This window comes from Chelonoidis abingdonii, chromosome 4 (genome assembly GCF_003597395.2).
Source record: "Chelonoidis abingdonii isolate Lonesome George chromosome 4, CheloAbing_2.0, whole genome shotgun sequence".
NCBI lineage: Eukaryota > Metazoa > Chordata > Testudines > Testudinidae > Chelonoidis > Chelonoidis abingdonii.
The window spans coordinates 66,342,734-66,367,887 of record NC_133772.1 but is presented as its reverse complement, the minus strand read 5'-3'; the positions used below and the strand labels follow the sequence as shown (position 1 = coordinate 66,367,887).

Here is a 25,154-nt window from a genome sequence, read left to right as displayed (position 1 = left end):
TAGTTCAGTGTTTCAGGAAGAAGAACCCAAATTAATAGTGGGGATGAACATTGTAAACTGTGGTTTGTTTATGAAGATTCTGAAATTAAATAGAATTCTATCATAAAGAGAGACCCAATTGTGCAACATTAATACAGATGTCTCAGATTACCTGGCTATGACTCTAGCAGCTATGTACACCTCTACCCCGATATAATCTGACCCGATATAACAGAATTCGGATGTAATGCGGTAAAGCAGTGCTCCAGGGAGGCAGGGCTGCGTACTCTGGTGGATCAGAGCAAGTTCGATATAATGCAAGCTTGATATTATCTGTTTGTTGTGTCTTTGATCATCCTTAAATTTATGTGAAATTTTAATTTTATGCTTTGTTTTAAAAGCAGGTAGAAATCAGCATTTCTACCCTGCCAATCTCCAAATATGGAAGTAATAATCCTGATTCTCACTTATATTTGTGTAAAACTGGCATAAGTGAGGAGATTCTGGTTCCACACACATCTCTAAAAGCTGTGCCATTGTTTAGCGTTACTGTCATTTAGGCCATGTTTTTGGGGTGACCAGATGTCCCGATTTTATAGGGACAGTCCTGATTTTTAGGTCTTTTTCTTAATAGGCTCCTATTACCCCCAACGCCGTCCCGATTTTTCACACTTGCTGTCTGGTCACCCTATATGTTTTACAGTAGTGAGCTTACTGCAGCACAGCTCTACCAATTCAGCTGTGCTGCTGTAAGAGCTTTCATGTAGGTGCTCTATGCCGACGGCCGCTGTAGCTATGTCAGAAGGAGAAGCTCTCCAGGCGACATAGCGTTTCGCATGCAGCCTGTGAAACTTATGTCACTTGGGTGTGTTTTTTCAAAACCCCTGAGCAACCTAAATTTTTGTGACATATGGTAGTGTAGATATGCCTTGAGAGTCATTTGGTTTTGGTGGTCAGGCACATACCCTAGTTTACTTTTTCAGATGTTACCTGACTCTAGTCTTTTGTGAGTTCATAAATTCATTTACTTTACCCAGGAGTCCTCAGGGTTCATTTTGAGATATCAAAGTTTCATCGTAGCATTTTCAGGGACTTCAAAACCAACAGGTTCAAAAGAGAAATGTGGTGACGACTACTTCTCATCTGGTACAGGAATTGGTTCGACAAGTTGTCTGGACTCTTTCTGCTCCAAAGAACTGTGAAAGACTCATGGGCCTCCTTTACAAAACTCTAGGCATTGGCTGAATTCTTTGACTACTGCTGAGGGGATAAAGCAGGAGATAAAATCTCTCACAGAATATATGTACGGCACGGATGTGTTAAACTAGCGGGTTTTGGAGCTCTTTCGTTTTTGATACTATACACATTCACTGAAATAGGATGACTGTGTCTTTTAATAGGCTGGATACCCTGGAGAGTAAAGTTGGAATTTAAGGTTGACTTGTAAAAGGAAAAATAAAACAGCAACAAAGGACAATGTTCAGCTGTCTAGATTTTTTGGCTTTATTAGTTTTGAGTTGAGAGAGATCATAGATGGTGCTTTTCTCTTTAATTTTGTCCTATATGGAAACAGGGAACAACATTGGTCTCATCAATGGAAGTTCCTTAATAGGTTTTTCTTCTTTTTGATAATGCACTCTGAAAAGGTTATGTGTTTGACAAATAAGTTATGTATCCTGAATGCTGTATTTACTATTGTTAAAAGCGATGTAGTCTGTGATGAGCAAAACTTGGCCCATAAATAAAAATATATTTAAAGTCTTGTGGTTTAATTGCTTGATTAATATTAGCTTGGATTTCAGATAGAGATTTATTTTAAAGGATGTAGCTAATTACAAACCTGTAAGGGAATTTAAAATCAATTTAATGGACCTAGTAGATCCCATGCACTAGGACTTATTAGAGCAGTTAGATCTCATGCATCAGAGCTTTTTAGTTAACATTTAAAAGAAACTTCATCCTGAAAGTCACACCATAGAAATTTTCCTTAGAAATGAGTCTTTAAGGTTTCTCAATAACAGAAAAGGAATGGCAGCAGGAAACCACAAAATGCTGAGTTTGAAAATAGAAACCAATTCCATAACCTTGTCAGTGCTGCAAAAGATTTAGTTCCATGTCTGATACTCCATTGATGCCATAGCATGTTATGTTATAGTTCAGGGGTTCTCAAACTAAGGGGTCACAAGCTGTCAGCTTCCACCCCAAACTCTGCTTTGCCTCCAGCATTTATAATGGTACTAAATCTTTTTTTTTTTTTAATTTATAGGGGGGAGGTCACACTCAGAAGCTTGCTATGTAAAAGGGGTCACCAGTACAAAAGCTTGAGAACCACTGCCATAGTTTTTCCCTGAACTCTGATGTCAGATTTCTCAATAGAAAAAAGCCATACCCCATAGCCTGCGGAATACTTGATCTGTAAATACCTTGAACTGTAATGGTGCTAAATTTTTTCAAACAGTTCACAAGCAGTGATCTTCTGTCCAAGGTCTGAAAATATGAGAGGTGGTTGTGCATGGACTAAGATGGGATTCTCATTTTTAAGTTTGATCAAATACCTAAAATTTAGTTTTTATGTATTTCTTTTTCTCCTAATAGATTTACACGGATTGGGCTAATCATTATCTCGCAAAATCTGGTCACAAACGATTGATCAAGGACCTACAGCAAGATGTGACTGATGGAGTCTTACTGGCTGAAATCATCCAGGTTGTAGGTAAGTGAGTTTCTCTTTTTGTGCCACATACACGCCTATTTTGTCAGAGCCGCAGCTTGTTTTTTCACATAAATATGGGGAAAAGAAATAGAAACCATATGGAATTAAGATGATAATTCTGCCTCACAGGCTTTGATAATTAATTTGATAAAGCTTTATGTTAAGGGATTGTGGAAAAATATTTGATGATCTTGATAAGCTCTCCTGACACAGCATTATCACCCAGGACAGCTGAAGGGAAAAAGCAGCTGATGAGATTTTTTTTCTGTTGGGTGACTTGTGACCTTGCTTGTTATCTTTTTGTTATCTTTGTTCCTGTTACCATTTTTAGACTGGTCTGGAAATAATTCACCAAGACAATGATGTGTTATATTAAATCTGCCACGTCTGGTTGGATCTGAAAAATCCCAGTGTGTACTTAGGATTAGGGAAGGACGTGATTAGTATAGGGAAGAAAAGAAACCCATAACAATCTGTTTTGAAATAAGGAAGCTCATTTGTTGTCAGGATGGCCCCAGGCGCTAAAGGGACTGATGCCAATGGGAGTTGAAGGTTCAGGTTGGGCCCTGTACAGGGCTCCACATTCCCCCTGTTCCAGGTTCTTCATTAGTTCCTTTAGAGACTCATCCATCTGGTATTTAGGCCATCACAAAACACATGGATGGAGCTATGGAGAATGACAGAATCAGGAAGCCCATTAATAGGAATTAGAATGACTGTTATTGACAACAAGACTGACAGACGAGATGCAAATGAAGACAGTAGGGAAGTAACGAGACACCAAAGCTGGTATAGTTATTTCTGTTACAATGCTGTGCAAAAGAATTAGAGCCCTGAGTTAAGTTTATGAATGTATGGGTCAGATATTCAGCTGACATAAATTGCCGTAGTTTTTAGTGACTCCAGCTGAGCTAAATTGATTTTTACCAGATGAAGTTCTGGCCCCTACATACTGAACAAACAACGTATTCATTGCTGTCTGAGTATAGCCCTCTGAAAACTATCCATGTAACTACATATGTATAAAAATTTCACATGAATTACTTGTGTACCTGTGTATAACAAAACTCCATCCAATAGCTATGTAACTGTGTTTACCAACACAAATATTTTAGTGGGGAGATTTTCAGAGGCATAAGGTGGAGGAAGGTACCCATCTCCAGTTGACTTTCAGTGTGAGTTGGGCACCTAGCTGCCTTTTGTGCTTTTTTTTAAAAATCTGTCCCTACATACATACAGTTACATATATGTAACAATGCTGCGCAAGATCCTTGAGTAGAAACATGCATATAAGAACATTACCAAAAACAGTGTACCTACCTATGTCAAATACTTGTATGCATATTTCTATCTGTACCTACTTGTGAATGCTCCCATATGTTTCAAAATATGTCCTGTGAAAAATATTCAGAAGATTTACTGTTTACTAAAATGTTTGATTTAATTCATCTTTGCATTTTTTCTGCTTTTTCTCATTGCTGTTTTCGTGTTTGGATTTAGCGTTTTAAGACACAGCTGTGAAAGGTTAATACCTAAGGTGAAGGATTTTCTTTTTCATAATTTTTTCCAAACAAAAGAAAATGCATGTTTAAACACACAAATTCCACTTTAATCCCCCAAATTGGCATTGAAAGGAAAATATTATTTTGCATCCCTTACGCCCTGGCCCTAGACAAGCTGCATCTCATTGTCACATTAGAAGTGGTAACTTCCACACATGGAAACAGCTTCAACTGCAGCTATAAAACCATGACCTGTCCTCATAAATAATGATTTGTACTATGAAAGCTTCTGAATGGTAATTTCTTTTTCCCTTCTGCATGCAGTGCTCTCTGTTGTGTGTGTCGGGTGGGGGTATGAGAAAGCACCCGTACCACAGAAACATCTCTGTTCTTTTGTGGGCGTTGGTGGTGTATTTAGAGATTATCCCAGGTTAACGAAACCTTTTCAAGTGAATTTGTTGATTATGAACATTCCTTTTGGTCACTGCATGAGTTTTTGTATTCAAGACTTCAGTGCTAATGGTGATCTTCAAAGGGAAATATGTTTGTGCCTTTTTATGAAGAATGAAGAAGAGCTTTTGAAAGGTTTTCTGTTCTCTTCTGAATTCTCTTTTCTGCCTTTTTGTTTTAAACGTTAGAAATGCAGGTCTTGTCTTCCCTTTTTTCCCCTAGGAGATCCTGTAGACGATTAGAGAACTGGTAGGATTATGCCATCAGAGATGTCATGCAGTTAAACCTGATTAATAAGAAGGGATGTAATTTTTATTCTGCTTCAAACTCTTTGTTTTTTGTTAACATCAGTTTAGCTCAAATGCCTAAATAGGACAGCTGAGAGAAGCTGTCATTGTTAACGATATAACACCTCTGCCCTTTTGGGTAAGGGCTTAGAAAACTCATGATCTACAATGAATCCTCCAGCAAAACTAGAGAAAAAACAAACTTGACATGACTGATATTTCGAAGGAAGAACAAGCAGAACAAATCCTAAAAAAAATTTGAAGCCCTTGTTAAACTTCATAAGGAAGCGAAAAGTGCAGAAGTGCCTTTTAAGACCTTATAAAATCTGAACTGTGTATTCTTCTTGTTGAGAGAGTTTGCTAAACTACCAGCTCTCCTTAACAGGCTTAGGTTCTCTTCCTGTGACACCTTTTCCTACAGTTCTCTGAGTTGGTTAAAGTCTTCTTTTTTGAAGTCTACTATCCTTTTTCTGCTCCTCTCACTCCTTCCTTTCCTTAGAGTTGTGAAATCTATCATTTCATGATCACTTTCATCCAAATAGCCTTCAACCTTCAGATTCACTACCAATTCTCCCCGTCTCCCCCCATTAGTCAGAATCAAGACTAAAATATCTGCCCCCCAGTTACTTCCTCCACCATCTGAAACGAGAAGTTGTCCCCACTACATTCCAAGAAACTTCCTATTAGTGAGATTATCTTTTTGCATGGTGAACACCCTGGAGACAGTTAACTGTCACCACACATCAGGGCCATCAGAGTGAATTATTATCGAGGTTTACAGGGTCCAACACTCCCTCGTTCTGTGTACATTCCTGTCACTCAAAACCAGATGTATATTTCTGGAAAGAAAAGAAATCTGATTTAGGAATTTATAACTTGGTAACTTTCTTTCACTTTTTATTATAACTTGGCATCCATATTTTGAAACAACGGGTAATTCTAAAAGTATTTGAAATCTGGTAGGGATAAATTTGACACCTAAGAGCATAGAGATATAATCTTCAGATTTAACTACTAGCAATACTGTACTGAAATTATTTTGTGTGTTGCACAGTGACAGTTTGTCATAATATTCTCAAATCAACTGGGAACTTTATTGACAAAATGCTAGGTTATTTTGGTTCAAAGCTTGCAAAGATTTACACATCTGTGCAACTTCATATATATACATAATCCCTCCGCAGTCAATGGGACTCCTCCGATATGTTACTGTTTGCGGAACCTAGATGTCAGATTGTAAACCTTTTGGGTCAGGGAATGTGTTTAAGGGGGCAGGACTTACAAACAGTGAAATGCCACTGCATAGAGTTCTAGGCCTTTCTTCACTTGGCCAACTAATGGTACTGGTAATCTGAAAGGTGGAATATATACTGTAGTGTTAACACTGGTATGGGAGCAAAGAGTTAAGATGTACATTGGCACAGATGATTTTAACTTTGTGAATAAACCGACACACTGAATGCATGTCTATACACACACAAATACAAAGTGATATCAAGTCTAAATGGCAAAGAATCACACCTGAGTCACTGAACTTAAAAAACTGAACTGTCAATCAAACTTTTGGCTTTTGTTTTGACTGAAGTTTTTACTGAGAGATCAGTGGAGCTGCCAACATAACCAAAATGAGCTTTCTCCTCCTCAACTCTTGGCCAACCATTTTTTAAAAATTAGATACAACCACCATTGAACAATTTAAAAATGGATCAATTTAGATGTTATAGGGTAATTATGATTCACCTGTGATAGGGGAGGAGCTTCTAGAGACTCTTAACACTACACTACATACCTGGGAAAAGCTCCAAGGGGAAAAGAGTTTTCCTGTGGATTTTCATCTGAGGCTGTATTTATGGGAACTGCCAATTTCTTCTGTTTATCAAATCCAGCATTTTTAAGAAGAATCTAATGATATTCCAGAAGTTACAAATGTCGGGATTGATAGAACAGAAATAAAGTCCTTTAATTTGGGTACTGGAAAGGGTTAAGTTGTTTGCTAAACCATAGCTACCTTGAAAGATTCTGTGTTATATCCTTGCACTGTCCTGCACTACTTACAAATATCTCTTTTGTTTCCATTATTGAAAGTCTGTGTTAAGATGACAGATTTCTACTACCATACTCACTAAGTGGAGCACTTCAGTTGACAAAAGTATGCACTACACTTACCATTTACCCTTGGTGGCTTGGCATCAGCATTTCCTATAATATACTTTCACTTTGTACATTTTGTAGTATACTCTCTCCATCTTCTATAGAGATCTAAGTATTCAGGGTCTGCTCCCGTTGAAGTCAATGGGAACGTTGTCATTGACTTTAATAGGAGCAGCATCAGACACTCAGTCTACTTTTAGAAAGCCATTTATTTAATAGCACAGAGTTCCTAGTATCTTAGTTTTCTTGACTGAAAGCAATTGCAGTACTATTTTGCAGGCATGGTAATCTTCATAAATAATGGACAGTAATGTCCTATTTTGCCAAACTGCTGCCTCCGTCACATTACTGATCTCTCAGTTAACACTGTTGCTTACTAAGGGCTTGTCTGTTCCTGGAATTAGGAATAACTATTCAGGAATTTTCACCTGGAAGTATGTCAAATTAAACTAGAAAAAAACTCCCTTGTTCCAGAATAAGAATGTCCAAACACAGAGTTAATCTGGAGTGGTTGTCTGCTTTAAATGGTACAACCTCTTTTATTCCAGAATAACTTTCATGTGTAGAAAAGCCTTTTTTACTCTCACCTTTGGGCCAGAAGGTTGTGGGTTTATGTTCCAAATCTGCATCTGGACTCATATACAGTCAGGACATTCCAGGATCACAATTTATCCTGTGGATGAGACATTAGGCAAAGATTTCTTCTGCTTGGGTCTGGATAGCTGTCCAAGTAAATGTTTTAGCACTTTATGAATTGTATTAGCCAACTTTCTTTTTACTCAGGAAGAATTATTGTAAGGTCCAAAGATGTGGCTGAGGCATTGATTAATACTTAATAGCTTTGTAACAAAGCTGTTTGTAACAAAGAACTTAACTCATTGTACAGTGTGTTGAGTTACTTTTTGTATAAAATGTTCTATATATCCACCCATGTTCTGCTCTGCATGGTCCTTATCCAAGGCAGTTTAGAATCATTCCTATCATAACTTTTCATGTAGTGTATCGAGTGCCATTTGTTGAGGATTTTTATTTTTGTGGGGAATGCATATCTATATCTGGGATACCAGCAGCTGCCTGACCAACAGATCTAAAGAACATTTTACAACACGTTGTGGAAGAGACTCTTTCCCCCTCATGTTTCCATATACTTTTGACTCTAATAACCTGTCTCACAGTATTGTAGTGCATGTGCCACAGAAGAAATAAAACCAAACATTCCTTTAGGTTTCCTTTTCTCTCCTTTATTCAGATTCTATCTATGAAAAAATGACTTTCTCTTCATACTACTTTTATCACTGAGTTAAGCTGCTTTTGCTATGTCTAGCTTAATAAAGGGGAAGAAAGAAGTCATCAAACATCCTCGGTGTATGCATCAAGTGGCAGAAGTTGGAAACATTTAAAAATCTCAGGCTGAAATTCATTTCACTCTCATAAAACCAGAGTAATCTGACTGTACATGGGTAAAGTGCCGTGGGGAAAATGGGGAAATATCTCTGCAGCCTTGGAACTGTACTGCTATAAGCCCATAGTGTACAATGTTAGTTTTAGAATAATTTTAGGCCAGGCTAATGAAACAGAGACCCATTCTGTGCAGGGAAGAGCCTAGGAAGATAATCAAAGCTTGATGGGGCTGCAGTAAATAAGGGTTAACAGGAAAGACCAATGTAGTCCGGATTCTGAGGTTGCAGAATTTGCAATGGGGTTTACTTCCTGCTGAGAACTGTGCTCCAGAATCTGAAATTGTTTCAAGCTCTTATGGTTGCAGAGAGAAACTCAAAATTGTGAATTGTGTAAGAGATGCAGTGTCATCTGCATGAGTCTGCAGAGAGCCATATTCAACTGTTCTCTAGGCAAGCAGAAAGAAAGGGGTTGAAGTTCAGCCAGGCTGCAACCAAAGACCACTGCAAATACTGCTGAGCAAGCTGCCAGTATGCCCCTCTGACATTTCTTCTAGTAGCTCTCTCTTCCATCTGCTATCCCTAGCCACCTGGAGCCACTGGGTAGTGTGGACCGTACTATGGGAGTTGAGGCCAGGGAGTGGAGCAGGAGAGAATGGTGGTGGTGGAAGAACTATTCTTGAAAATAACCATTGACAAATTTTGGGGCAGTGAGTATTTTCAGGTATGATCTATAGTTGTGTGAGCTTGTGGATAGAGAGGAATGGAATATATTAATGTTGCTGTGGATTATAGAAGTTGCTGCCACCTAGTGTAGGGGTTGTTGGTAGGGCATATGGTCCCATTCTGCTACAGAGTACACAGGACCCCGTTATGGGAAGGCCCTGAGCCTAATCAGTTCTTTTTTCTGTAGCCCAAAGATTTCCTCACAGAAGATATGTGACCACCAACACCAATTCTTTCTTCTAGTTTATAATGTATTGATACCTGTCTCATGATACCAAATCAGCAATATATACCCCTGTGCTTTAAAGGTGCTAAATTCACAAAGCAGAAGAGAATTGTGAGACAAATGAACTAAGAGAGAATGTAAACAGAAAAATGTGAATCAAATTAAGAACTATTTAAGAACATTTTCTTAGATGCCCAAAGAAAGCACAGGGTCACAATTGGGAAAAAGCTACACTGGTTAAAAAACCTGCCAGGTTTAGAGGATAAGTGAACGAAGCTATAAAAATATTTTTAAAAACACAACAATCTATAACAAATTGGAAAAAGGGGACATTGATAGCAATGAATATAAATTAGAAACTAGAAATTATAGAAAATTGATAAGGGAAGCAAAAGAACACTAGGAGATGTCGTTGGCCAGCAGAGTAAAGGACAATAAGGAGGAGTATTTTAAGAATATTGGGAACGAAAGGAATTCTAGCAATGGTATTGGTCTAAATGGTAGAATTGTCAATAATAATGCAAAAATGCTGACGTCACTGTGGTCAGATGTTTGGCTGTGTGTGTTCTCCCTGTGTGCTGTCCCAGCTCTACACAAGACAATTGGTAGAGCAGACCTTGAGCGAACCGCCCAATGACCACAAGATCCGTTAAGGTATGAAGGCATCCAGCAAGGTTTATTGTTGAAGAAGCACGGTAATAGCACCTGGCAGACTCCACGAGCTATTAAGACATGTATGCCTGTGACAATGGATGCAGCTCAGTCAATGGTGGGACTTTCCACTGCCCCCTAGGTTGGCCAAAGATACTCCCTCTGAGATACATTTTTATACCCTGATATAAACAAGTTACATATTGTCATTCTGACCTTATCTTTTAGGAGGAGTCAGTGTGTTTTTGTTATCCTGGAGGAATGTTTTTGTACCATCCTTGATATCAGGATGTTCTGGTACCACTTGATATCAGGATGTGTTTGCTTGAGTACTCTGTGCTTAGCACTTTTTCAGGAATGTGTATTTCTGCAATACAAGGGCTTATGTCTCAGGCTCTCTTCCTACTACAGTCATCAGTAAATATTTCCATTCTGTGTTTGGAGGAAACAAAAAACACGACAAAAAACCAAAAAACAGCCACCCCAAAAAACCAAAAACTCTACAGTTGATATATGGATAGATGATGATGAAATACTTTCCATTCCAACGGTAATTCAGGAGGATGTTAATGGTAGCTACTAAAATTAGACATCATCAAATCTGTGGATCTGAATAATTTGCATCCAAGAGTTTTAAAAGAGCTGGCTGAGTACTGTTTACATTACTTTTTCAATAAATCTTGGAACACTGGGGAAGTTCCAGAGGACTGTGAGAAAGCTAATGTACAAAATTTGCAAAAATATAAAGAGGATTACCTGGGTAATTATAGGCCTGTCAGCCAGATGTCAATACCAAACAGAATAATGGAACAACTGATACTGGACTCTATCGTTAAATAATTTTAAAAGGTTAATATCATTAATGTTAATAACATGCGTTTATGGAAAACAGATCTCATTGAACTAACTCGATATCATTGTTATGACATAAATTTGGTTGATAAAGGTAATAATGTTGATACAATAGATTTTGGTAAGGCATTTGACTTGGTACCACATAACATTTTGATTAAGAAACTAGAATGATACAAAATTCACATGGCACACATTAAATGGATTAAAAACTGACAAGTCTCAAAATATAATTGTAAACGGGGAATCAACATCAAGTGGGTATGTTTCTAGTGGGATTTTGGCACAGATTGATTTTTGGCCCTATGCTGCTTAACACTTGTCTTGGAAGAAACAAAATCATCACTGACAAAATTTTCAGATAACCAAAGGAGTGAGGAAGTGGTCAATAAAGAGGACAGATCCCTGATACACAGTGATCTGAATCGCCAAGTAAACTGGGCACGAGGAAATAACTTGCATTTCAATATGGTAAAGATGTAAATCTAGGAGAAAAGAATGCAGCAAAACTTACAGGATGGGGGATTATATCCTGGGAAGCAGTGATTTTGAAAAAGACTTGTGCGGGGGGTCATGGTGGATAATTAGCTGAACATGAGCTTGTAGGATGACAAAGGCCTAAAGAGCTAATGTGCTCCTTGGATGTATAAACAGAAGAATATGGAATAGGAACAAAGGAGATATATATTATCTTTGTATTTGGCATTGGTGCAACTGCTACAGGAATACTGTGTCCATTTCTGGTGTCCACACTTCAAAAAGGTTATTCCTAAATTGGAGAAGGTCAGAAAAGTGCCATGAGAATGATGAAAGGTTTGGAGGATGTCCCTTATAGTGGTAGATGCCAGGAGCTCAGTCTATTAGTTTATCAACGAGAAGGTTAAGGGCTGACTTGATCACAGTCAGCACCTAGGTGGGGAATAGAATTTTGATGATAGAGGGCTCTTCAGTCTAGCAGGCAAAGGTATAACAAGATCCAATGGCTAGAACATGAAGCTTGACCACTTCAAACTAGAAGTAAGGTATAATTTTTTTAACAGTGAAAGTAATTAACCACTGGAACAGCATACCAGGTGTTGTGGTGGATTCCCCATTAATGGACATTTAAAATCAAAATTGAATGTTTTTCTAAAATATATGCTCTAATTCAGCCACAACTGTTGGACTTAAAGACTTCCCTGAATTAACTGTTGCTTTATTAGGTAGATGTCATTACATCAGATTAGATGACCACAGTGGTCCCTTCTTATCATCAAATCTATGATATACACATACTTTATGTGGACATCCATGTACACACATGTGGTGTGTGTGCACCCACACGTGCACCAGTGATGCAGTGCAGTACCCAGTTTTTAAGCATTTGGTTGTATAAGGAGTTACCTCTCACTTTAAGAAATGTCAGCCCAGTTGTCTCCTTTTGAAATGATGATGACCTTGCTCCAGCTGTCTCTGGAGGAATGACCCATGAGAAAAATCCAGCCACTGCATGGGTCTCAATGTTTCACACATTTGCTTTGATTGGACAACTACAATCTTAGGCCACTTGATTTAGCTAGCAACAAATGCTCTGGAAATAACTGGTACAAGTGTCCTCACTGCACTTTTTGCATTACTTTTTATATTTGTTTTTCAGCAAATGAAAAGATTGAAGACATCAATGGCTGTCCAAAGAACAGATCTCAAATGGTAAGTGGCAAAGCAGCCATGCATGTGTGTGTTACTCGATTCCTAATAAAGTGTGACAGTCAATTTAACTGTGTATTGTGAAATGCTTGCACCAGTGTAGTAAAAGGGGAAATCTGGACTGTTAGAACTAATGATACATTTCTCATCCTATTGAAGTCAAAAGGAGAAAGATTGGGTCTGAATCTTTTAGCACACGGTACATAACTTTTCTTTCTGTGATATTTTAATGTTTTTGTGACACTCTGTTTTTGTATATTCTTATGTAAAGTAAATATTGTGCTTTTATTTCATAACAGTTTTTGCAGAAGCAGGAAAATAGATGTGCAACTGACTTTTTGTCAAGGTTGCTCCAAATAAAATGAAGAATTTTAAGGCTAACGGACTACAATCTGTTAGACTCTATTAAGATCATCTTGATGTTTTAGGTCCTTCCCACAAGACAGAATTTTTTCATATATTAACGGTGGTTATGCCAAAATAGAAAGGAATTTGCAAATGAAAAATTTTAAATGTGTGTTGTCTTTTTTGATTCAGTGACGGGTTTTTATCTGTAAAATGTTCTTACTTATCTGATTTGTATTTAATCTTTGAAACCAAGCACCAAAAGATACAGTAGCAGAACTCAAAGTATACAGTACATGAAGAATATGTTTGCGATTAGTGCAGTTAATATTCAGGACAAGATATTTGAGAATATTAGCAGTAATAAGATTATTTAAAATGTACTGTACGAAGGAAATTATTTAATATATTTTAAACAGAGGCCTTTGTTCTTCTGTATTATTTTACAGAATCCATGTGATGACATTAAATCTAAATATATACAAATTACAGCTGGATACTGAATTTAGGATTATTTTAGTATAACTTCTCTACCATATTTTATGTGTGGTTTTAGTTCTTAAATTTTTTCACTGTGTGTTCAATTTGTATATATCTGATGATGGAATCAGTTGAAGGGTTAAAAGTTTGGCAGCAGTTTTCCATCCCAGAGCCTGAAACTGTTTTGTGTTTTACTATTCCATTTCCCCCCGTCTTTGACGTTATCCTCTTTATATCCACAGAGCAACCACTCCTTAAAAAGAAAAACATCTTTACAGATTTATCTTTGCTACTTTTACTCCTTGGTAGAGATTGGCTGCTATTCTTACTGTAGCCACAGCAGCTGTCTAGATTATAAATAATTGAGGAAACTTTCAAGATCACTGTAATTTAATGTTTCACAAGTGTATTGTAAGAACTGAATTTCATTCATGAGCTACAAGCAATACCAAAATACATAAAAAAAAAAAAAAATTACATTGTAACTGAAAGTTAGATTAACTCACTTTTTCTCTAAGAACTAAAGTATCTCTTCTGGTATTTGCAGCCAGAGCCGACACCAAGGGTTGTTGCGGAAGCCAGGTTTGGGCATAATGGCTGTCAGCATGCGTGCTAGAGCAGCAGCTGTGTAACATACTAAAAGGGGATATTCTCCCTTCACTTCCTGCTCCAAGGTACTGACCCTGCACTCCTGGTGTGTGCAGAAGGATGGCTTGGGGCAAGGCTATCTAACCTGTCCCGCTCAGTTTAGGATGCTTAGCACTGTAGTCAGTGCTGGACACTCCGGTTCTTTACTAACGGAAACACAAGATCATCATGACTGTTCCTTGCATTGATGTGCATATCCACATGGTTATCCATGACTGAACACTAAAGGCCAGTGTTTATTAGTGTTTGTGCTCTAAGAATATAATACATTGTAAACCAGAGGGGGTAATGTTTGCAATCATTTGCATTGGGTCAGTGGGAACAACTTTTCTCTGAGATTGACACTGTTAATTTGGATGGTGCAGTCTACATCCCTTGATGCACTTGATCAGGGGAGGCCATGGCTTCATCTCAACTCGTGCCATTTGGGTAATTTCCACCTCTGACGACACTAAAAGGGAGCAGTTCCTGCCCTCCCCAAAGCACAGGGACTATTGTGCCTGGCCATTGTGCAGGTGGCATCACGGGGGAGAAAGTTCCTTGTGTCCTTACAGCCCTCTCTCTCACACCAGGACACACAGTCTCACCTAGTTTTTTACCTAATTGTTCAGTCACAGCTGTGTATAACTACATTACAGCTTCTAACAATTGGATGTTAAAGTTCAATAGATGGAAAAGGCAGATGACATCTTTGCCTCGCAAATAGAAATACAGCACAGCTTATTATGAAACTGTACTACTTTATACATACTATTAAATGCCTTTTCATAACTATCCACTATGTAAGAACTAATTTTTCTGGATCATATGTATTTATGCAATGTATATTTGTTTAAATAGAACAACAAAGACCTATAATTGACGTGATTACTTCCAGGTGACATGAAGACAATGTATGGCAAACTAAGCATATAGCGGTATAGAGTGGTCCAAAAAAATTCAGAGACCATCCCTATAATTGTAGTTTTTCTACATAGAATGAGACATGTCAGAAAATAGCTTCATTCTTGAAGAATGAAAAAAAAAATCCATTTCCTGTTTGTATGCATGTTGTAGAAAAAACTACTGCAAACAAACATGGGCCAATGAAGCACATCAAGGGATGCCTTTCTCTTAATATTATTGGATTACAGAAGCTAGGCAACCGTTTTCTTATCTTATATTGATCCATTTTTTCACTGTCCAACGGCTGACCTTAAGACTTAATATCTGCCACTCTGCAGAGTTTGCAATACCATAGTACCATCTGTTGTACTTATAGGAAGTTACTGTAGTTAATGCTGGTTCCTTAGAGAACAGATGCTGAGTATTCAGTGGTGCTTACATCTTGTGAATATAGACATAGTGAAACTTCCTTTAGAGTAAAGTAGAATGAAAGGCACAGGATATTTCAGTAAATTGTGATGTATAAATAGCAGTTCTGGTTTTAATGACTGCTGATAGAATGAAGTTCTTCTGTGACACAGTGATATCATTATACAGATTCTACTCTATATATGTGAGCATATCTCATGTACAGTGGTCTCCATTTTTTTTTTAAATCAGCATTTGCAAACTTCAGTACACAGCGATATCTGAAATTATCTTCTTCTGTTTCATATTTATCTAGGGCCTTCCATCTCCATGGCACTAAAGCGAAAACAGAGATAAAGCTCCTTACTCTGAATAGCTGAGGCCTTGATCCTGCCATCTGGTTCCTGTGGATGCTAACACTAGTCCCGAACCTCAGTGAAGTCCATGTGTAGGGCTTGTGGGGCTCCATGTGGGCACAGGCATCCACCACCCTGATCAGATTGGTGGATGGGGTCTTCTGTTACATAAACATAGGAAATTATGACAACACATAAGAAAGAGTGAAGATAGAGATGATGGTTACAAGACATAAAGATCATGCAAATTGTATATTTTGTCTGAAGCTTGAAAGATGAGAGTATTAAACTGGAGAATAAGATGGAGAAAAGAAAAGAAACGCAATAGCACAGGAGTAGAGGTTAGTGGTGGAGTAGTGGTGGAGAGCTATGTAAAGGAAGAGAGATTTTTCAAATGGGGATTTGAAGGTAGATGGGAGAGGATGTTTGGTATAGTGGGAGAATAAGGATGTTGCAGGCATAGGCAGCAGATGATAAAAAGCCTGAAGGTGCAAGGAGGAAGGGATAAGTGGAGCATCAGGGTAGGAAGTAGGTAGAAAGAAGTTGTTGATATTTAGGCTGGGGCAGAGCAGTGCTGTGCCTTCAACATCAGGATGAGGAGTTTTAAAGAGATGAGGAGCCGTAAAGGGATTTAAGAAGGAGGCTGATATGGTCAGAGAAGTGGGAAAGGAAGATCATTTATCCAGCAGGTAAAATAAAGAGGCACAAGGTAAGAGACCAAGAGAAGGGTTGTTTACAGAGGTTGAGATCAGAGAGAACTGGCGTGTGAGCCAAGATTTTGGCAGTGTGGATGAACAGGAAGGAATAGATGTTAGAAATGTTAAAGGGAGTAGTATAGTGACAATATTTGGCAAGAGCATGGATAACCAAAGACAACCAGTGTCATATGAGTTTGAAGGAGTGGGAGAAAAGAGGAGCTGTTAATAGCGAGAAAGGGGGAATCTGTAGAGAGAACAATGAGAGGGTTTGTTTTATCCATGCTAAGTCTGAGGAAGCGGAGGGACATCCCAGAGGAGATATTGGAGACACAGAAAGCAATGTAGCCTGGGCAGAGACACCACAATTTCCCCATATACTTAGAATAGGAAATAGCTGTGGTAACCATGAGGTATCTGTGGTCATATGTCTATTCATCATTTTAATGATGACCACTCTTGTGTATCTGTCTATGAAAAAGAGATCATGACAACACCTGTCACACTTTGGCACATAACGCTCTGAAATATCATCTGTGATGCAGATATCCTATCATATTGCATGAGTAAAAGGAGGGAGTTCAGTGTTTCTGTTACTGTTCATTTGGCTATAGATTGTGCAGAGTTAGTCTATATTTAGTCCAGTATGGGCCAGAGCCTGAAACACTTCTTATTAACATCATTGTTATGATTCACTGAGTAACGATCAGGCCCATATTAGCAATAGGTTGACTTTAACTTGCAAGGAAAACCTACTTCAGCAAAGGGAAGAGGAAGATGTAACCAAAGATAAAAGATATCTGGTATATTTAGAATATAGAGGTGAAACATAAATATTAATTACAGAAGTCGACTTTACAAACCCTTTAGGTCGGCGGAAGGGACTCAGTAGTGTAGACACCTACATTATTAACTTGACCTAATGTGGCATATGTTGACCTAACTTTGTAGTGTAGATCAGGCCTCAGACAGGGAGGCTTGGCTGAGTGGAACACTGCAGGGATTCTCTCTCGGGAGAGCTGACTTGGGGCTCTTGGAGATGAGTCATGGGGGAAGAAAGTGAAACTGGGAGCTCTCAGGTGGCTGGCCTGGATACTGGGGCCCTGGAACAAGGGGAGAAAGTGTAAGGGGGCAGACGGTTAATGACTCTCCAGTGGGTGAATTGGAAATGATATCCCAGGAGTGGGCATGAAAACTGTTGTGAACTTGTTATATTTTGGGAGAAAGGTTTATCATGAGGGTTCTGTGGGCTGTTGGACATGTACAAGAATAAATACATTTTCTCCCTGGAAGACTTTTGAACTGGACATTGAGAAAGACTGTGTTCCTTTTATGGGAGGAAGAAAGGAGAAATGGAGGCAGACATACCTGTCATGATGCGGCCTGTTGCATGTGGGTGCCCTAGACAGGGATGCCTTGTCACAAGGGAAAGCCTCCTCTCCCCTAAAAAATAAAATAAGGACATCTTACAAAGTGCCCTGAGGGTCAGTAAAGTTAAGGGAGAAAGTAAATTCAGGAGTCAATGGTCCTCAGCTGCTAGGATCAATAAGAAAATGGGGGTTGCCACCAGGACACAAACCATAAAGAGATTTAACAATTAAAAGAATTGATCTTCATTTGCACTCCAAAACAAATTGGAATCCAGTGGAATCTTGGAAGAGGTGTAATATGATTCATATGTCAGATGTATGTATGGTGAATATAAATGTACATTATTGAAATAGTTGGATCTGCAGCCATTTACATTAGATGAAGATCTGACCTTACGTGTGTAACATCACTAAGTGGGCAGCTGCCTTCTGCACTAACCCCCAGATATTTGATTGCAGCTTTATAGATATCAAAAACAGAGACTTTAGGGCCATGCCTTCCAGTTTGTCTCTTAAAAGTCATTTTTGTTGCAGTTAGAGACTTGAAAATTTCACCTCTGCAGTTTCTCCCTGTTAGCACTACAGTTACTATCCACCCAGTATATGGAGATTGCAGAGGACTAAGGTGACCAGATGGGATGAAGAAAATATCGGGACAAATGGGGTGTGGGGGGGAAGTCCTGCTGGCGGAGGGGAAAAAAAAAGGGCGTGGCATCCTGGAGTCCCGCCGGCAGAGAGAGAGAGAGAGGAAAACAAAAAAAGGAGTCCTGGAGTCCCGCCAGCAGAGGGGGGAGGGGGAGGCGCAGTCCTGCCGGCAGAACAAAACAAAACAGGAGTGCGAAATATCGGGACAAATTGCGTCCCAACTGAACATTGATCAGGACGCGGGACAAATGCCTAAAAATCAGCACAGTCCTGATTTTATCGAGACATCCAGTCACCCTACAGAGGACCCAGCTTGGAATTTGTCAGTTAACTGCAGGGATCATTTTTAAATGCTGTTTGGCATTTCCTATCTGATGTTGAGGATGCTGCCCCATGTTACTCAAAGCCAGATTCAGCCCTGGTGTAACTCCATTGTCTTCAGAGTAGTTGCACTTGGTTGTACCAAGGTTGAATCTGGTTTCAGGAGTGGAAATTGCACTCAAGCTCTAACACCCTACAGAGAAATTTCACCAAGATGCCTAGTTGTGCCTTACATTGTCTTTATTTTTGGATAATCAGCAGTCACTGGAGCCTGATCCTCCAAACACTTTTATGCCATTGTTGTCTAGATGAGTGTGACTGGTTGCAATAAATCTTAGGGTGCCCGTCCCAAGAACCTCTCGCTTTGCGGGGGGTCTTGTCACTAGAGCACCCCCTTCCCAATGCAGGGTTCTGCTGCCTAGAAATGTACTGTTAATTCAGAAACACAGCAGTGCAGAAGAGATCAAAAGCACGACAAACATTTTTTTTCTTCATAACTTCCAGGCACAGGATTTCTTGGAATCAGAGTTCAATGGTTAAATAAAGATGTGTATTTTCAAATAATTCTTCTCTGAGGTTATCCTGAGAAATCTGATGCAGGGAACTTTTGTGTCTTGGTTTTTGTTAGGCATTATTATTACCTTGACTTTGTTACTCAGTAAGTTAGTGTTTAAATGTTACATCTGTTTGGTGTTCCTATAGTAACAAATGGCCATCTTTTGGCTTTAGCCTGGTATTTATCAGCACAGCTGTATGTTAGTCTGAAGGGAAAAGCATTACCTGGATCAATGCCAGACTTACTATGGCAGCCACTAGCTTAACTCCTTCGACTGCATGCTGAGACACTTGGCTAAATATTGAGTATGGGAATATCTAACACTGCATTCTTTTTAAGGAAGCCTCAGTCTCAGGGTGCTTTCTCTTGCCTTTTGTCCTTTAAAAAAAGAAAAGGAAAAAAAAAAGCATAGCTGCAGTGTGCCTCAGCTTCTGCATCTTGCTATATATTGAAAGGGGACTTTTTGGAATGGTCTTCCACCCAGGAATAAGCAAATATGTGCTTAACATGTGTCACACTCATGTTAGTGAGTGATAGCTTTGATGTGCAGTAGATAAGGTTTTTTTTTCCCCAGTAAAAGTGATTCACATTTTGATGGCTATGATTTTATTCTATGGCTGCTTAGTTTATTTTAAAAATTGATTACTTAATACAACCGGAAAAGTAAAAAAGAGAAAATTAATTTATTATAACAATTCAAGGTTTAACATCATACTAGAATTTTGACATAAATCAGAAAGGACATCTGAGATGAGGCCATCCTTAACTCATCTTATTGTGCCTCCATATTATAGCACATCTATTATGTAAAATTGCCTATTACTGAGACCCTTGTAGGAACAACAGACACTATTAAGGTCAGTGTGGTTTCACTTGCTTGCACCAAGGTTGAATTTGGTCTCAAGGGTGGAAATTGTGCTCAGGCTAAAATGTGCAGAGTGAATTAAGGACAGATCCTTAACGATACAGTACTTGTCTTTGGTCCTCAGCATTATTTTCACTTGACTTTATGGTAAAGGCCTTTTTTAAAGCTTTCTTGCAGGGAAAAAAGATTAAAAGCAAGGGGCTAGGGAATCAATCAGACAGGAAATAAATTGTAGCTATAAATTTATCTCCCCTTATAGGATTAATTAATTCATTCCCTTTCTGAGCTCTAGCTATGGGGAAATCTTTCTAGCTTTTCGAAATGGGCTGGATCTGAGTAATGTAAGTTTAAAGCATATGTTGAGAGCAAGAGATACCTGCTCATGTTTACATAGTTCAGCTCCTGCTTTCTGAATACCACATAGTGGCTTTATTTTCTGAACAGAAACTCTATTTTCTCTATCCATAAGAAAAAAAAATACAGTGAGATACGTCGTGAAACTCTTCATACTAAACCAGAATGTGACAAAGATTCTGTGTCCGGTTTGTGATTTAGTAGTTGAAGCTGTTTATACAACTGTTTCTTTTGCCACCTAGGCTTGTGTCTCTATTTGAATATGTCTCTATTTATAGAATACCTAGTACTAAGCTCTTCACACTCAAATATCCAAAGCAGGTCATACTTTTGATAAAGGATTATCCAGTCCTGAGAAATTAGCTTTCACCTCTGTTAGAGTGTCTGTCTGTAGATCTTTGATTTCAGGCTTCTGCTGTTGCACTGTCTCTGTGTAAGTATGTCTAATTTGGTTATTTTAAGTAATTAAATAGTCTTACTCTAAAGCTGCTGTGATGTATGTCCAGGACAGTTTATTCTCTAGTTTTTGGCTGGATTTGTTTTTATAAATCCCTAATCTAACTTGCTTATTTTGGGCTAAACTGTGCCTTTGTCCTGGCTTATGCAGCTATAGTGAAGAGTGAGGAGGAGTAAGATCTTAATTTCCCCAATACTCATTTCTCCCTACTGTTACTCACACCTTCTTGTCAACTGTCTGTAATGGGTCACTCTCTTACCACTTCAAAAGTTATTTTTCCTCCCTTGGTATCTTGCTGTTAATTAATTTATCTTGTTAGACTTACCTCACACTTGGTAAAGCAACCCCCATCCTTTCATGTATTTATACCTGCTCCTGTATTTTTCACTTCATGCATCTGATAAAGTGGGTTCTAGCCCACGGAAGCTTATGCCCAAATAAATTTATTACTTTCTAAGGTGCCACAGGAACTCCTCATTGTTTTTGCTGATACAGACTAACACAGCTACCACTCTGAAACACTCCCCAGTGAGACTGTGTAGGACCTGGTTGCTGGGTCCAGGCACAGGAAGGCGAGCAGGGACTGTGTACCCAAAACGTTTGCTCTTCTGCCACCCCAGCAAGTAAGTGGGCACAGAGTAGGTGGAGCCATGGACTCCACCCTCGTTACTACTCACAAACACGCATGTTGGCCAGCCATGATGGTGAGGCTATGCTGTGTCTGGTAATGGGCTGTCACAGGAGCTGTCACTCTTTCTCTCTTGCCACCATGGAAGAGAGGAGCTGTGTTCTTCAGAGAGGTGTATTCTTACCAGAGCTATTGCTGGAGTGGGTAGCTATGAACTGCCCCCTACACTAGCTTGAGCCTAAATGCTTGATCTAGCCCATTAATATTAAAGAACATAGTGCTAGATCAGCAGATGGATGGAACTACATCATTTAACCCCAGTTAAGGATTTGGCCCGTGATGTTCTTTCCTTGTTTGAAATTAATCCATACATGCTATTTTAATTTTGAAAATGAAACAATTTATTTATATAAAGAAAGTGGCCCAAAGCAACATACAGACAGAAAATGTTTTATTTAGAGGAAAGAATTGTAAAGCCATATTCTAAATGTTTCTTGTGATTATTATAGTTCTTTGTTTCAGAGTTTGATTGATTTCAGAATTAATTTTACCCATTCAGGTTACGGATTGATATATCGAATCCTTCAGTACTGGAGTTCCTGGATGGGGATGAAAAACACAGTGTACAGTAACCAGTACCACGTATTTTCTTGCCTTCTGCAGGTGTCTAAGCTCTTAATTCCAGTTTGAATTTTTTTTTATATGTAACTTAAAGGTTGGTGGTTCTTATAGTGATTGTTCTTATGGATTCTTTTTTTTGATGCACATGCACCATAGAACAGATTCTTTTTGGCCACACCTGGCTCCCCCTTCACCACCACCCAAGTACATAAAGGGCAGAGCTGGTCCAATGGAGCCTCAGTTCCTTCTTACCATCCATGGCAGCGTGATGGAACTCTGTAGCGTCCCCTTACTCGGTGCACTGTGCAATCTCTTGTTAGGCTAGTTAGTGGTCGCTAACTCATGGTTTCTATAGTTAGTGTAGTTAGTATCATTTTAGTTGTTTGTATCATGCCCACTAGCGCAAAAAAAAAAAAAAAAGGCAAAACTTCTAACAGACTTGAAGATATCCCTGATACTGTGACCCAAGCTGCTATGGCTGAGTTCTGCTGTATTGTTTTGAAGGGTCAGGAGAGTGAAAGATATTACAAACACTTGCATTGTTCAACATGAAAACAGTGATAGAAAAGTTTGGGGTTTTTCTTCTACAGAGACCGTGGTTTATATGGCTGCTTGGAATACATCCAAAAGCATTCATTCATTGCTCAAACGGAAGAAAGAACAAGAAATCAAAACAAGCATTTATACTGAAACTAAAACTGAGTAGTTATGCAAAACAAACTTAATAAAAGCCTATTAAAATCTCTCTTCTTTTGGAGGCAAAATATCAGTCTCTTTTTTTTCATTAACACACTTTTTTCTTTGGTGAAAAGGAAAGGGTTAATTTCACTCTGGCTTGCTGTCTGAAGTACATTCAAATCTGTTGTTTTTAACAGACAGTCACAAGGTGAAGGAAATACATGATAGAACTAGTGGGGGAAATACGACTTTTGTTGATGTTCTTGGAACACTGGGTGGCTGGTCAGTAATGAATGGATACTTTAGGCTGGCAAGTCGGCCATGGTACCTGTTGCTTGGACTCAGGCTCACATTACAGTCAAGGACATCATCTGATTTGGGTCGTTTCTCCTCAGACAAGGCAGGCCTGGATGTGGTAATATGTGTAGTGGAGCTGATTGCAGAATCTGTTGAAAAGCTGAGTGGGAGAGGGATTAGGAAGAAGAAAAATAGTGGAGCTAAAAGTAACACAAGGGGGGAGGATGACAGAACAGGATCTGATGTGCCTCTGCAGTGCTGACAATTGAGTGTCACCACTTATGGGCTTGAGGACTGGATGTCATGAGGATATGATGAGTTTCAGGACTCTCAGGTGAAAATCAAGTTCCTTAAACAAGAGCAAGGCCTGCTGACCTTCCCCTCGGGAAGAAAACCCTGCAGTCTGGTCTGCTGTTTCTGCTTGGGATCAAGGACCTTGAGATGAGATGCAAAAAGCTGAGCTGGAAAGCCATGCTGCTTTTTTCAGAATCTCCTTTTAAGGACCCCAAAAGGCAGGAGAGGGGAATGGGTGGCGTAGTTCATTCCTTTGTCGTTTCATTCAATTAAATCCATTTCTGTAAGGCCAAACTTGGTATAGGTGACGTTAAGTCCAATCTCCACATAGTCCTTGACCCGTCAGTAGGCCTTTTTGTTTGGACTAATTCAGCCTCTGTCTGGTTTTCTTGCACCTGTTTATAACATTCTTTTTTTAAAATAGCTTGACCTATTTTCATGGTTAATTTCCAAGCAGGAAAAAGTTATAGACCAGTTGTCACAACAGTCCCCAGGATTTAAAATTTGCCCCTCTTGAAGGCTATCATCAGATGAATGATGAGAACTTTAAGTGCCTCTTTAGTCAAGGTAAAGGGGCACATTACTGATGTGTTCTGTTGTTGTTCCTTCTCCAAAAAGACACAGAAAGTGAGGAAGGCCTACTTCAGGGTCTTTCTGCTGGAGCACTCAAAGGCCGGGGGGTTGATTCCAGGTTTGCTGTTACATGCCTTTCTCATCTCATGGGCACCGTGGCTCACGTAGGCCTACCCACCAATCCTGTTAATATTGAGAATCTTGAGGAAACTCAGACAAGATTCAGTTGCAGTGATCAAGGCAGCCCCAGAGAGTTCTGGTACTCAGAGCAGGTGAACCTGCCTCCTTACAAACTCTGCTCACACTACCTGCTCTATTGTATATCGTTTAGTAAAATGGATGTTCGAAAATACACCTGGATCCAGTATCATTACATCTGATAGTCTGGATGCAGACTAGATAGCTGCCACGAAAGAAGTTGTTCAGCTGATGTCCAGGCATCTTGCTGCATAGTGGAAAAGCATCTGCTAGACTGTCTTGTGTGACTATGCAGCAAAATACAAGAGATTTTCTATTTGGGAAGTACAGCGTCTCCTCTGTCCCTTGGAAGCACCTGTTTCTGCTATTCTGAATGATCTGCTAACCCCAAAATATTAAGGACTATCCATCAACTCCCTAAGAATACATTTAGCAGCAATAGCAGCACATCCTTCTCCTATTCAGGGCTGTATCATATTTTCCTATCCTACAGTTTCTAGATTCCTAAAAGTTCTCATACATGTGTTTCCTTATTCTGGGAGCCACCCCCTTCCTGGGACCTCCACAGTGTTATTTGGCTTAATGGAACTTTCCTTTGAGCACCTAGCAACCTGCTCTTTTTACCTATGAAGACTAGCTTTTTAGTAGCCATGGTATCAGTTTGGGGAATTCAGGCCCTTATGGCTGGTTCCCCTTACACATAGTTCCATAGAGATAATGCGACTCTTAGGCTGCACCTCAAGTTCCTGTCTGATTGTTTCTGATTTGTATTTAAATTTTTCGGTTCACCTCCCAGTTTCTTCCCCAAACCACTCAAACCAGGCGAAAGCCAAATTGCAGTCCTTTAATGTGAGCAGGGC

At 39.1% G+C, this 25,154-nt stretch overlaps 1 protein-coding gene and 1 long non-coding RNA gene across 4 annotated transcripts in view; one reads left to right on the top strand and one right to left on the bottom strand.

The window, feature by feature from the left end:
- The window catches only part of NAV2 (neuron navigator 2), a 364,005-nt gene that overhangs the window by 111,213 nt on the left and 227,638 nt on the right, over positions 1-25,154 (top strand). For both annotated transcript variants that reach the window (XM_032794565.1, XM_032794560.1), the window contains exons 2-3: positions 2,575-2,692; positions 12,571-12,623. In XM_032794565.1, the coding sequence (XP_032650456.1) occupies positions 2,575-2,692; positions 12,571-12,623 (171 nt within the window). The remainder of the gene's footprint in view (positions 1-2,574; positions 2,693-12,570; positions 12,624-25,154) is intronic.
- Positions 7,675-25,154, bottom strand: part of LOC116833215 (uncharacterized) — a 29,144-nt gene continuing 11,664 nt past the window's right edge. Inside the window, exons 2-3 of one of the 2 annotated variants that reach the window (XR_004375626.1) lie at positions 17,806-17,880; positions 7,675-7,755 (exon numbers count right to left, since the gene is read on the bottom strand). This is a non-coding gene — a long non-coding RNA (uncharacterized LOC116833215). Of the gene's footprint in view, positions 7,756-15,684; positions 15,904-17,805; positions 17,881-25,154 lie in introns of those variants that run through there. The other variant, XR_012655763.1, reaches the window with a different exon arrangement.